This window comes from Dendrobium catenatum, unplaced genomic scaffold (genome assembly GCF_001605985.2).
Source record: "Dendrobium catenatum unplaced genomic scaffold, ASM160598v2 fragScaff_scaffold_853, whole genome shotgun sequence".
NCBI classification, from domain to species: Eukaryota; Viridiplantae; Streptophyta; class Magnoliopsida; order Asparagales; family Orchidaceae; genus Dendrobium; species Dendrobium catenatum.
Genome location: NW_021319315.1, coordinates 8392814 through 8408236, shown reverse-complemented (window position 1 = coordinate 8408236; position 15423 = coordinate 8392814). Strand labels below are relative to the sequence as shown.

At 33.4% G+C, this 15423-nt stretch overlaps 1 protein-coding gene across 1 annotated transcript; it reads left to right on the top strand.

Annotated features, from left to right (window-relative positions):
* The first annotated feature begins 2818 nt into the window (after positions 1 to 2818).
* On the top strand, positions 2819 to 3504 carry LOC110101313 (zinc finger protein SHOOT GRAVITROPISM 5). Its single transcript, XM_028696906.1, has one exon. It carries the CDS (start codon positions 2837 to 2839, stop codon positions 3302 to 3304), a length of 468 nt encoding a protein of 155 aa, XP_028552739.1. The 5' UTR covers positions 2819 to 2836; the 3' UTR covers positions 3305 to 3504.
* Positions 3505 to 15423: the final 11919 nt, after the last annotated feature.

Genomic DNA, 15423 nt, shown 5'->3' with positions numbered 1-15423 from the left:
AACTCCATTTCTAACACCCAAAAAAATTTCATATAGATTCTTTCTCATCCTTTTATTGGCCTAAAAAATTGAGTTTTTGTAAATAGTGCGAGCTTAATGTTAGTGTTGCACAGTTTACAGCCCAAAAATACCTCTTTCTGGAGTTGAGTTGGAGGCTAGCGGTAGCTGCAAATGAATGTTTCCAGTCTGATTGGAGATGGCATTAAGACAAACTCTTGTTTCATTGGTGGCTAAAAGATTTTTGGTTTTTTTTTTTTCGAGTTCTTTTTTAAAATATTTCATTATAATTGTTTGTTTTTTAGATTTTTCAAAAAAAAATTTACAACTCTTATGAATTGTTTTCTTATTGAAACATGATAAGAAAATCGTATAATCGAGCTCAAGTAGTAGTAGGATAAATAATTGACGTTGTTTTTGTACTAAAAGTTTTCTTTTTTTAAACCTCGGATGCATTATTTTTTTGACCTGTTAAATTATAGAAATTTTATAATTAATAGAATTTGATTGAACGTCATCCTTAATTTTTGAAAATAAAAAAACTTGTACTGAAATGTGCAGTAGTAGGCAGAATGTCTGGGTTTAGGGAGAAATTATTGTGTGCTGAATTCGAATGCATTCAGATTCCAATCACCAAGCATCACAACACTAGATGCACTGGGCCCCGGAGTGCATCCGCTGATATGGCAAGCGATGATTGTATCTGAATGCATTCGGATTCCGCACGCAATAATTTCTCGGGTTTAGGATGGCAATACTTCATTCGTATTTGGTCTTACTGTAATCAGGTCGATAGAATGTTTACAATTCATGAGCCAAATACGCCTTTTAAGGTCTCTTCTGTTTTTGTGGTAGCTATGTTTTTTGTAGGAGTTATGATTCTTGTAACCCTTTTTTGCTGGGTTCTTTTGAATACCCACAATTTTGTTATGTGCTCATGAACATTTTTTTTTATTTTTTTTTTGCTGCTCTTTTCTTCTACATATATGTAATTATTTTCCATTAATGAAAATGTGCTATGCCCTCAGTTTTTCTCAAAAAAAAGTGCAGTAGTGGGTACAGCTCGTAATAATTTCATCCGCTCAGAATATGGTAAAAAACTGTACCAAGGCACATGACGGTGCACACTAGAGAGCAAGCACGGACCAATCATCCCATCAGATCCTGGCACGTACCTCTGATCTCACCATAACTGTTTGGAAAAATCAAGGAGAGGAAAAATTATTAGGTGCGAAGTGCAGACGGGGTGAGAACTATCTGCACAGATACAGAGTACCGAGCGGTACCCAGCGGTACCGAGTGGTACCGAACACTGTTTTATACTAGTGTGCAGACGATTCTCCCGTCCGCACTCCGTACCTAATAATTTCTCGAGACATCCCTCTGGACCATGAGAGGGCCTAACAAACTGTACCAAGGAGAGGGCCTAAAAAAGTCATGTCATCCCTCTGGACCATGAACGTTAAAAGCGAAGTTGGCGCTGGGAAATGTAAAAAGTTGACATCTCCGCCCCTACACATGCAAATAGCCAAATACAATCATCACTCCCTTCACACAAAACCTGCAGCTAAACAGAGCCAACAGGAATCATAAACCAAATCCACTAACTTTCCTGCTCAGAATCTGCTCTGTAGCATTTTTTTTAGAAGTAATGTTTTTAGGCCAGTCACCGGTCGACCTATCATGCAACCCACACCAATTTACACAGGGCCAACACTTAAGACTTTCATTGCTTGCCAAAGGATTCGTACCATGGACCTAGACTTTACCCAACCGGCTCTTCACCACCCGGTCAAGCAGCAGTGAAATCTATAGCACATTTCAGTTCAGACCTATTCCACCATACATCCAATCTGTATAAACTGCTAAGCAACACCACTTAGGATTCGGTTGGTGCGTCTGATTGGATGGTCTTTATGACAGCTTTTGAATATGTTAAATGGCTTAAGGTGGAGTTTATCTGGTGCCTCCAGTTAGGGCATCTCCAACCGAAAACTTCATTTTTCACGGCAAAGTAACGCAAAAACTCCAAAATGGCGCGGGATGCTCCAATCGAACGCCATTTTAGGTGTTTTTGAGAAGGTAACGATCGCTCTCCCTTTCGCGCGTTTTTCGGGTTGAGAGAAAAAATGGCGTGAGTGAACAGTGCGACGCCAATATTGGCGTCGCACTGTTCACCTGCGATTAAATGGCGAAAATTTTGGAGTTCGGTTGGAGCGAGGGAACGACTCCATACAGTCGTTTAGCGTTCGGTTGGAGATGCCCTTAGGGTCCTTGTGCCATTTGATTAGCTCCTGGTTGGTCCTGCGATAATCTGGGCACTTTTCTCTACTTGGCTAATTCGATGGGTGCGTTTGATTATTCGTCCAAGCCCCTGGTTTTGTTGATGATTGGGCATCTGGCTTCATCCTGAGTCTCTCTTTGACTAAATTTTGACCCATTTCTGTTTCCTTTCCGATAGGTTTTGTTTGTTATCTTGCTCTCTTTTGCTTTGGTCTTGTTTTCTAGACCTGATTTTGTAATTATTTGTGATTTATATACGGGATTTAGATTTAGTTGGATTGTTTTTTTTACAGTATTATTTTCAAGTGGTAGTGAAGTCCTTTTTAATTATTATTTTTATGATATTTTTTAATGTCAAAAATAATTTTTGTTATAAGCAAGAAAAAAGTTTATGATGTTTATAATAGTTTTAAAAAAAATATTTTTCTCATAATAATTTTATAGCAATTTACATATGTAGCCACAGCAAGCAGAACCTCAGTATAAAAAGTTGGGTGCTGCAACCACCATAATACCATCCTCATAACCATCCATGCGCTCAGTTCACTATTCTTCAATGGAAGGAAGTAAGAAGAGAGAATTACAGCTACTGCTCCCTACAGCTACATTCACTCATGAACCTCCTGGTGAACTCAAGCCACTGGTAATGACAATGGAGCGCAGTAACAGTACTGAACCAACGCTCGACTTAAGCCTGTCAATGAGCGTCGCACCTCCATGGATGACTCCCGGAAATCTCGAGGCCGGGAGCAGCTTGAGAAGCTTGCAAGTGCTGAAGCAGCAAGTGGCAGAACAGGTTCGACTAGCTACGTTGGAGAGGGCTTATGCTGAGCACATGAAGGAGCTAACAAGGAGGGAGCTGGAGCTTGCGGAGAAGGAGTTCACCAGGGCAAGGTTAGTCTGGGAGCGAGCCAGAGAGGAGTTAGAGAAAGTTGAGAGAATGAAGATGGTCGCTACCAGGAGAATCAGTTCTACCTGCATAGAAATCACCTGCCAAGCTTGCCATCAACATTTCCTGCCATGAAATATTTTATATTTTTGGTCATATAAACGATCCTCGGTTCAGTTCCAGCATATTCGAACAGGTCAATCTTAGTCATAAATCAATCAGTCTGTTCATAGAAGAACTGCAAAGATCAGTAGAATCGAGATAATTTCCTGTTGCTGAAATTATCCAAAATGTAAGCTGCCATTATCTAGAGTATTAATTGCATCAGAGATGTATCTAATCAACTTTCTCATTTTGATAATATTCTTGAAGTCATGATTTTTCTCGCTGAAGCAGATTCCTCCTTCAGATAATTGAACTGCAAGAATCACATTTTCTGCATGCCTGCCAGTAACTATCTAAGAACTCCCTAATATCAGTCAATGTTCATGAAATTTATATTAGTGAACTAACTTTTTTTTTCCAAGGTGGATAAAATAGAATTGTGAAATATATATATATATATCCCTCTTTTTTTTTTAATTTCTTTTTTTTTTATATTAAGTATTTATAAACGTATGTATGTATATATATATATATATATATATATAATTAAAAAAAAATCTTAAAATTTGAGCAACTATGTTTATTGAAGGTGAGAAAAATAATTAAAATATTTATTTTTCTTAAAAAGAATTCAGAATGGGCAATTGCCCACACTAAGCTCTTCCTGGTTCCATCCTTCCATGACATTCTCACTGCTCGAACGTGTCAGTTCTCGCAACTCCCGAGCCCATATGAGACTTCAATTTTGTTTTTTGGGATAATTTTGCGGTCCAATTATAGTTGGGTTTTGTTACAGCTCTCATTTTACTTGTATTTTGATTTTAGAGTTGTTTTTTGTTGCTCTTTGTAACCTTCTTTTTAAATATACGGGCTTTACCCCAATTCTTCCCCCAAAAAAAATCAAGCTGTGAACATTCGTCTTTATATTACGCTTAATGCCTCTTCCATATCAGACTTAGAACTTCAAGCAAGCAAAAAAAATACTTTCAACTTACTTAACGCTAATGAAGAAAATAATCAATCGTTTTGTAAATTCTTCTGCTACAATGCAGGTTCTCTATTTTTACTGATGACATGAGGAAGGAGAATAAAGCTTGGAAAGGAAAGAATATTGGTGAGGTTTTCCCATTGGTTGATCCAACATCATAAGCTTATTTAGTTACATCTTTAGGGATGTCTTGTCTTTCTTCTTTTTCAGATTCTCTGCATTAGCTGTTAGCACTTGAAAGGAAATTAGATCTGGAATTTGAAAGACCATGGAAGCAAAAAAAAAGCTAGTTGTCAGACTGGAGCACATGAAACAGACAGCCACAACCACATCTATCCTGGAACCTTTTTTGAAGGCTTCAATGCTGGAATCCATTCAGCCTATTTGAAGTGTACTCATAAACCACCATATAAAGGGAACTGTATCTATTTGAATAACCATACTCTGCATAACGAGAGATTATTCCATGCAGTGTCCGGACCATCCGGAGGTGAATCCGGACGCTCCATGTCACTCTGATGCACTGAGCCACAAGTGATGTGGCGCGTCCGAATTCGCCTCCGGACAAATCCTGATGCCACACGTAATAATTTTCCTTGCATAACATCTACATTTTTTTTCTTTTTTTTTTGAAAAAAATTGAGTGCTGAAGCACAAATTTGACATAAAAGAGGTTTGATCGCAGGATCGTAGCAACAACAATCAAGATCTTAAAAAACTAAAATAGCTGAAATGCTAATAGTTTAATTTGTCAAAGTTTTTAACTATTCAAGAGCTGTTAACATATATGGGTAATGCCACTTCAATCATTGAGACACCAAACAATGTCATGGGACATGTAATGGATCCACTAAGTCATCCAAGCCTTAATATGTCCATGCACTTCACTTAAGTCAATATTTTCATTGATTTTTTTTTCTTGTTAGAACATGGACAAAAGCTCTTTAAATCAAATTCCCTTAGACTTGATTGACAAGCCTTAATCTATGAACTATTAACTTGGACCGAATTGAGCATATATAGTTAGATTCTAGGTGATTCATCTTACCCAAGCTTAGCCTACATTAACTAAAGCTTAGACCTAATTCAAACAAATATTAGTTTTTTTTTAAACATATATTAGTTAGATAAAATTCAATCCTAATTTTTGGAGAGCTTGTGGTTCTTTAAAGACTTGTAATTTTCCTTTTAAAATTAAAGCATATGCCCCTTTTGTGGGTTTTATTCAATATATATAGATATGGATGCGACACGGACACGACACGACATGACGCAGACACGGGACATGCCAATTATTGAAAATATTGATATGGGCTGGACACAGTATTATAATTTTAATATTTTAAAAATAGTCCATAAAAATTAAATAAGTTTAACATTAAAAATAATGTAGAAATAAAAAGTCATTTAACTAGAATTTGTGTTTAAAATGATTAATATTAGGATGTCGATAGTCGGGCATTGATTTTATGCAGTAAGTATTACGTGTCGATGTCTAGCCCATCGTCAATGTTGATAGGGCATTGATCGTCGATGTTAAGATGAAGTTGGATAAAGATGATCTGTCAAGTTGTGGGTGTAGAAATTGCTAACGTCAAGCAACAATGCCAAGACAATGTCAGACTTTGACGTTGAAAAGGTTTTTAAATATCGATGATGTAATGACGTCAAACATCAGGGTTAAGATGACATCTGTCAGTGTTGTGAAACCAAAGTTGCGACTGTAAAATGCCAAGATACTCCTTAATAGTAACGTAGAGTGCCACAAGTAAAAATCACATTCATTCTTTACTTTTATCACTTCTCAATAACGCCATAGTTTAAAATAACCACAAATAATTATATTTACTGAATACACAGAAGGATCTAATTAATCTAATTTACAACACATAATATATACAGAGTCACTAAGAGAAACCAAAAGAGAATAAAATATTGAACGTTCTACATACCTTAAATGTAGACTTAAAAATATTGTTAGATAGAAAAAACATAAAGTGGAATGAATTTGAACCTATTCTGTTTCAAGTTTTTCCTTTTTTTTTCATGTAAATTAAATAATAGTTAAATTGCATGATTATAGAACTCACAACATTGAAATAATAATTTAATCAAAACTTGACATTATTTATAAAGCAACATAAAATTTTTCTTTAGGGGTTCCTTTTGTCCCACATACTATGCATGTATCATATCTCTATGGTTCCTTTTATCCCACTTATACTGTTGTGTTATATATGGTGATCCTTTTCAGGGGAGGAACAAGCTTATAAGAAATTATTGTGGGGGTCCAAGGGGGCAGTGCCCCCTGGCTTACATCTTATTCTAAATCTTAATCATTCAAAATTGCAAGTGGTTGTTCATACATGAACACTTGATTGTAAATATACATACATTACGTCATTCCCTTTTTATATAATCATATTTCTAAATTTTCATTAAATGCTATCGTACATGTTTACCAAAAGAATATTATATACTTTTAAATTTAAATTTGCATTACTTACTTTCTTGAAGAGCTGACTTCTCAAATCATCTACTTTGTACCTTTCTTGGATTATAAGTAACTGTTGTGGGGGTCCAAGGGGACATTGCCCTCTTGCTTACATCTTATTATAAATCCTAATCATTCAAAATTGCAAGTGGTTGTGTTCATACATTAACACTTGATTGTAAATATACATACATTACATCAAACCCTTTTTATATAATCATATCTCTAAATTTTCATTAAATGCTAATGCACATGTTTACCAAAAGAATATTATATACTTTTAAATTTAAACTTGCATTACTTATTTTCTTGAATAGCTGACTTCTCAAATCCTCTACTTCATACCTGTTGCGTCCTGGAAGTTCGACTATAAGCTTGCTGAAATCGGAGTTGGGGTGCTCTCGGAATTAATTTTTGAAGTTTGCAACTAGCTTTCGCCTCGAGATTCGTGCCCGATCAAGCTAATTTTGTGATGCCGTATCAATACCCTTCTTTGATTACAAGTAACATACAATCATCTCTTTTACATTCCATAAATTTCACAATCTATTGCTCAATTAATTTTGCATAGCATTAACTTATATTGAATATAATATATTACCTCAAAATCTCCCTTCTGCATTTAACCAGGTTATTCCTACAATTGGTGAAATCTCATTTAAAGATTTGCACTACTAATTGGAATTTAATAAAATTACCATAACATTGCAATATAACTAATTTTCTTTCCATGATTTCCTTTTATTTCTCTTTTTTTTTTTCCTTCTCTAAACTTTCCTTTGCTTCTTACTCCGACGAACTCTCACAGCCTCGACTACCATTCCCTCACAGCAATTCCACTGTGCCGCTCCCTTCTACAGTGTTCAAAAACACTGTGCCGAAACTCACAGGAGTGCACTGCGCTGAACTCTCTATAGAGCGCATTGCCGATCTCTTCAGCAGCGCTTTCAATGCTTGCGTGAAACTATAGTTGTATGAGTTCCGAATACAATAAATAATAGAGAGGGCTCACATAAAACACATAAAGCTGATCAACTGCATTCTTATCTTCAAAATTCATTGAAATCACATATTCATAAAATAACCAATTATCTATTTTACTTAAGTTACTTAACCATTTTACTAATAGAAATTAATATGTTAATATTAATTTAACAGTAATTTATCATTGAGCTTTAATTAATTTAACGGTAATTTATCATTAAGATTTAAAATAAGTTTTATAATATATTTAATTAATTTAAACTTTTACATGCCTGATAATTTTGGGTCTTATAGTGACTGCCAAAGAGAAATGAAAATAAGAATATTTGATGAATGAGGTGTTGAGTGCATAAGTGTTATGGATAGGAAATAAGAAATTTAATTTTTATATTTAAAATAAATAAAAAAATTAAATACAAGAAATTATATTTTAAAAAAAAATCATAAAATATTGAAGGCACGTGTCCAATTTGTATTTAATAATTTTTTAATCGGACACGCTTTCAGCTTGTACGAAACATGTCAGAGGCGTGTCAGATACATCTGAGACACTGTATGCCTCTTTGGCTCTTTGAGGCGATGTGTTGGTGCATGATAGACTAGAAATTATTTGATTTGTATTTTTAAATACAATTTATTTTTTTTTTCCATTATTAATGGAAATGTGAATGTGATGTTTGTAATGTTTACATGAGTAAATAGATGAAAATGATGCCTTGGAATAATATCACTAAACAGGAGATTTTGTTTTCCTCTTGAGAATCGCAGAACAGTTTATATTTAGAAGTCCTTTCATTAAAATTTAGGAATTTTTACATACATAATACTTAAAAGTTTCTTATTTACTCATTTAACACCTAAACTTGCCTATTTACATACCTACCACCTAAATCTTATTTAGCTTTCTAAAATACCATTCCGCTATTCCGTCTTCAAGTCATTATGTAGACTGTTTGTTCGCAAGAAACTCCAATGGCTGGTACCACTGATGGTGGATGTATGAGTTCGATTCAGGAAAATGAATCTAATGAGAGGGACTCTGGTTCTTTAGCTGCAGAATCGTTTAAGTCTAGCATATCGGTTATTGAAGGTTTGCCAACAAGCAAGAATGTTTCAAGAAGTTGCAATTCAGAGATCTCATAAAGTTCAAACAATTTTTTTCATTTATGTATGCAAAAAATCCTATTTTTATTCATGCTCCATGTTTGCAAATATTTTTTCTCCAACAGGCTTCCCACTCATCATTTTAGGTAAGATTTGGATCTTACAAAAGAAATTGAAATGAAAATTACATGTCATCCATATTACAAGAAGATGACTGCAAACAGAGCATCTGCCATTGCAAAACCTAATCTATAATCATGCAAAGAAGAGAAAATAGATGGAGGATAAGTGTTTATTTTGTCTTTTGAGATTACAGGAGGCCAATAGGAGACGGGAAAGGAAAGCTGCTCGAAGAGGGGAGCTGCTCTGTTTCCCGTGAGAGAGCTGCTCGGAGAAGACGCAACACGATAGAGTTGCTCATATATGTTTCCCGCGCGCGAAGCCAACGCAAGAGAGCTGCTCGGAGATGTTTCATGCGCGTGAAAGGCTGTTTTTGCGACTTGGCTTTGACGGGAGTAGATGAAGTGTTATATTTGATGAGGGTTAGGTCATTAGGGTGGTAAATGCGTAAAAACTAAAGTTTAGGTTTTCGATAAGTAAATAGAGATGTTTTAAGTGTTATATATGTAAAAATCCCTAAAATTTAAAGCTTAGGCAGGCACCTATTGTATGGGCCTTGTGGAAATCCCTACACTTTTCCTTGGGCTCTTGCTTTCCTCAAAGATAAATGGGCTCATTTGGATGCTGTAATTAATATATAATTATGCAAAATAGATAGAGAAGACTGAAGTTTATTGTTGGTAAAAACTGATCTCTGTTCGGTTCTAAATAGATTGGTCAGAGTATAGCTTTGGTTAACACGTGATTTAAAGAAAATGAAAATAGATAGGCTTTACTTCACATTTTCTATGTCTAAGATTTCAAAGCAATAGGAAAGTGTTTGTGGTGGAGATCTTCAAAACCTATTAGGGCTTATTTTAATGCTTTTAGATGAAAAATATATTATTAAAAATGTGAATTTTGTTTTCTCACAATTTGAATGTAACATGAAATCCTGATTTTGGAGGATATGTTGAAGAGGTTTATGAAATGCGAAATAATATTAATAGGTAATTATATTCAATTAAAAAATCAATTTAATAAATTTTATCATTTTTTAAAATAACGCTTCATTATTGTGAAATGGGCCAATATTCTATTTTAATCCATCTCAAGTAGGGGTGTCAATTCGGGTCAACGGGTTGACCCTAACCCAATCCGATTTTGCAAACTGGTCGGGTTTGGGTAGGGTATCGGATCAGGTCAAAAGTTGACACCCCTAATCTCAAGCGATCTAAAATTGGATAATCCAATTTACTTATATTTTTGGTGATTCAAATTCGGCTTGCTCTCACCATTTATCAATTGATTACTTCTTTTTAATAGATTATTTTCATTGACAAGTTATTATAGTTAAAATGATTATTCTTTTAACAAGCATGATGGTATATTTTAACTTGAAGATTTTTTCTTTGAAGAATATTTAACTAATTAGTTTTTTTTTCCCTAAAAAAAGTACATGTACAATTAATTAGTACTTAGATATTAATCATCCTAACAAATTCATTTATATCACAAACTCTTCTATCTCTTACCATCTCGCTTTTATCCAGGTCTTCTCGTGTCCAATGACATAATTAACTCAATTAATTAAGTGTTAAATTAGATAAATAATGAAGTTTATAACAAGTTAATTAGAAACTAGTTCTTTGTCTTCCATGAAAGAAACAATTCCTATTTGTCACTTGTTTCAATTGTATTGTATTTTGAAGCCCTAACCTTTCTTCAATATCATTGTCCAAAAATGATAATAATTTTTCCATTTCTGATTGAGGAAAATGAAAGATGAGTAGGTCTATGATTTTACAGACAACCATTTTGTGGAAGAACCCATCACTATTGGGGTCTTTGATTTAGAAGAAATTTAATAAAGATGAACCAGAGAGAAATAGAACGCAACGAACATTCAATTGAACCAGGAAACAAGCTATCTCTTATCCAAACAAGCACACCTATATATTAATAAATAAAAGCTAACTAATTCTATCTCAAGGAGAGCTAGTGGAGCCACAATAAGGAAGAAGAAGGACAACCAACTAAAAAAATTACTTAAAATACAAAACAAAATGGATGATAAACAATTAAAAGTTGATGCATCAATTATTAATGTAAGAGATCATGAATAAGGGTGTGCTAGAGAGAAAGTGAGGTGTTCTTATCAAGAGGTCAATAAAAATAGAGGAACATAGGAATAATCAAAGTAACATTCAATTGAACTAGGAGATAAGCTCTTTTTTTTCTTACCAAGCACACCTATTGATACATACGATCTAACTAATTTTGCCTCAAAGGGAGGTAATGGAGCCACAGCTTCGAAGAAAAACGAAAACTAAAAAAGCAAGAAGATAACACTTAAAATGGAAAGTAAAAAAGGATGATCGAAAAATAAAATCTATTGCGTCAATTCCCCTTTTCTTCGAAAGAACTCAACTTAGAGTTCACTTTGATAACATTTGCCATCATGGTTAGTAACATTCCTAGATGCTACAATTCTTGGCTTTATTCTCTTGAATGGGTGCCTATACCAAGGAACATTTGAAAGTGACAATTTGCTCTCATAGAGGTTAGTAATGTCTTTAAAGTTGTCAAAAGTGTTTGACATTTTGTTGAACATAGCTTGAAGAGTACTCAACCAAATGTTTGGCATTACGTTGAAAGTGTTTAGAATTTATTTTGTAATGTGAGGTTTGTTCATAGAATAAAGTTGGTCACTATGAAGCATCTCTTTAGGGAAAACTTATTACGTTCGGACAAAAAATTAGAAATATGGGCAAATACCGAGCAATACCGAGTGCTCGGTACCGAGCACCCAAGTGACGTGGCGCTTTGTTATTGGTCTCTGGACACGTTTGGTGTCCAGACACAATAATTACCCCTCTTTTGGGATTTTGGGATATTTATAATTAGATGGAATTAATGTCTACAGTAACTTTATAAATTACAATTACATTTATAAAATATTACAACCGTCCCAAAAAGATCCTTAATTTATATGCTTTTATTCGATCATTCAACATTCATATTAAAAAAGCATATATTATTCATCATCTGTTAACTAAAATTCTGTTTTTTAGACAATATGGTAAAGAGTATTCTTAGACGGGGTCATCGTTCACTCAATTAATTTAGATTTTTTATCTTAATTTGTGTGGATATTGCATTCCATAAATCAGTACGCATGAGGACAGATAGAATACCATTTAGACTACATCATAGGCATCAGCTTTTAACAAGAATGTGTTGTTTTTATTACATGTAAAAAAAATATTTTAGTGGAATAAATGTTTTACATGATTTTCTTTCTAACAAAAAACTTCTTCTACAATTTTTGTTGCAAACAAATACCAAAACAGCCTAAATTCATCGTGTAATTAAGCAGATAAGTTAAGATAGTAACCACAAAATACAAGCATAAAATAAACTAATTGTCTTCCTTATGCTGGGACAGTCATCAAAAACAGCTTTTGTGTGTATTAGGATGGAGGATGAAATTACGTGTTCTACTATAAATAGAGAAATATTGGAAAAACTTTATAAGCTACTTTTTCATAACTAATTTTTTACCATCTAAAATTATTTGCAAAATGATGCACTAAACATCAACTTTTTTTTAAGACTTCATTTGAGGCCGTTTCTTTACTGCTTCTTAAAGCAGATTTTTAGTACACAAATTAAAGTATTTGTACTAAAAAGTTGCTTTAAGGAGCAGTAAAAAAAAAAACGTCTCAAACGAAGCCTTAATATGGAAGAAGATGGTGATTGAAAAGTGTTCTTAAAACTGTCTAAACTCATAATCATCTGCTAGCAAAATCAGAAGACTAGTATCTACTTAGATCTAATAAGATAATCAATACAAAAAGTGTTGTTTTGCTGATGATAATGATATAAGCTAAAATTAAAACTAGTAATCTATTCTCTAATCTTGTAGAGGAAGTTGCGAAAATATAAAAGGAGAAGAGGGATATAATAGAGAATGTTGATATATATTTGATCTTAGATAAAATTATTCAAGGAAAAGATAAAAATATAATAGCATGTATCTTTGTATATGATTGCTTCAGAGAAGTCATTATTCTTAACATAAGCTATAGATTTAACAAACATAGTTATGCTTTTTTTTTTCTTTAGCATATATAGAGAAGATCAATATCACCTGCAGGTATAGAAACTAGTAGATAAATATTTTCGTTGTAAACAATTAGTCCTTATTACTACAGCGAAAAATAGTTCAATCCCTTGAAGAAGTTCTTAGATATTTGCTCTTATATATGAATTTGGCGGTCACAGATCACCACTCTGAACTTCACAATCTACTTGACATTGTTAATCAACAAAATTTTCTCAAAGAGATCATGAAACATCATACAATGCTGTATATCTATGAAGCAATACATGGTCATCTTAATTTATAATTTTATAACAAATTTATTTTTGTTGAGAAGATGACTCTCAGTCCTGAGAGTCATCTTCTCAACAAAAATAAATTTGCTATAAAATTATAAATCATTAAAAAATAAAACTTTTTACGAGCCATCAGACTACCAGAACATCACTAGTGATGAAGAACATGATATATTAATGGTTAGCTTTCCATCCTTCTACATAATCAATTATTCCCAACTTGATTTGGATTAATTAAAGGAAAAAATGATTAGAGGAAATTTAATCTCCTAATCACTTTTTTTTTTCCTAATCACTTACTACATGGATCAGCATATTAGCTTAATCCAAATTAACAACCCTTATGCATCATCCAAAATGATTATTACATGTTGATCTAGGCTTCGTTTGAGATAGTTTTTTGTTGTTTTATAAACCAATTTTTTAGTACAAAAAAATTTGAATTAAAAATTTTTGTTCTAAAAAGCTGTCCCAAAAAGCAGCAAGAAAGTTGTCCCAAATCAAGCCCTAATCTTTCAATTCCTTATTTGTATATGCAAAAAAAAAAAAACCTAAAAAACTAGCTGCATTTATAGCTTATAATATTATATAAAACCCTAAAATATACTCGTCATTATTGCAATGCCCTTTGTCCTTGTCCCTTTTGTGCCTCATTGATGTTCATATTTCTCTTGTATGTAATGATGTTTTGTTAGCTCAATTAGCTTTCAAAAAGAAGCATAATGATGCGGCTCAAGGTGATTAGTTAGCTAATTGATATCCATCTCCTAATTAGGATGTTTGGGAGGAAATTGAGGTGCAAGGGGTGGATTCTCGGGATATTTATGACTTAAATGTCATTCAAATCGCCAACGAAGGTTTTTACAAAAATATTGGTAAATGAAGCTGAAGAAAATAAAAAAAGAAATAATCTTCTTTTTGGATCCTTTTTTCCTTGTTCTATTGCATGTTTGCCTTTGGCTCTTGTCTACTTTGCTCTTTGCTCCTTTTGCTATTGTTTGGCCTTTTGTTCGTTGGGGGCACTTGGGTTGAGGTTTTTTCCTTGCTGGATTTGTTTTGGTTGGATGCTGTTTGTCGTCCCTGTTTTGTTGGGTTGTGCCTGTACGCGTGCTATTGCTGTTTTAGGGTGGTCTTCTGGTGGCTCCTTTGTGGTGCTGCTTCTGTTGGTTGGCTGGTGGGTTTTTAGTCTATTTTTATCCTGTCTGTTTCTTTTGTGTTATTTTCTATAGGTGGATGTTTGTGGTTCGTGTGGATTCATTTTAGGGTTTAGGGTTCTTCCTGCTGGTTTGTTGAGCAGTTTTGATTTCCTTTTGCTTGCTTTTGTTGGCTCTTTTTATGTTGCTTATTTATTGTAATAAGTAAAATCATTTGCTCGTAAATTTTATTTCAAAGATTACATTTTTATTGAGCTTTTAATTTTTTAAAGGAAATCATTCGCTGCCAACAAAACCAAAGAAAAGCCCTTTGTTCTTATTCATTCACTGTTAACGGTATCTTTTACAATGGAATATATATATATATTCATAAATATTACAGTATTCTTAATTAATAATTTCAGCAGTTGCGTGGTCTAACAAAATATTTAGTATTTCGCCGTTGCGAGCAGCCCATTCAACTCATACGCAACTTAACAATCAGAATTTATATTTAATGCCTAGCCGTGTTTATATGAGCTAAGCAATCTCTTCATCAAATTGGCCCCATTCGTTCAATATAATTCAATTAATTTTATCATAACTATAGAGACAGTGAAAATAAAAGTCAGAGAGATAAAAATATTTTTATTATAATTTTTAAATGGAACGGTCCTTAGCATGCCCAATGAACCTAACAAAATATTTTAGTTTGAATTGGTACGAAAATTGAATGGAGAAAAAAATAAATAGACACACATAAAATAGCTCTCGATTCTCAAAAGAAGAAGTTAAGGTCGGTTAATATGAACACAAATTTATAAGATTGGGCTCGAACGTCTTTGCGTTTATGATAAGATTAGTGCTTATATGTAATATCATAAGTTGCACTAATCTCAATACAAATACTATGGCATTCGAGTTTTTCATGACACAAATCTAGTCA

Coding starts and splice junctions, on each gene's coding strand:
- LOC110101313 (XM_028696906.1), top strand. CDS start 2,837: ATGGAAGGAAGTAAGAAGAGAGAATTACAGCTACTGCTCCCTACAGCT.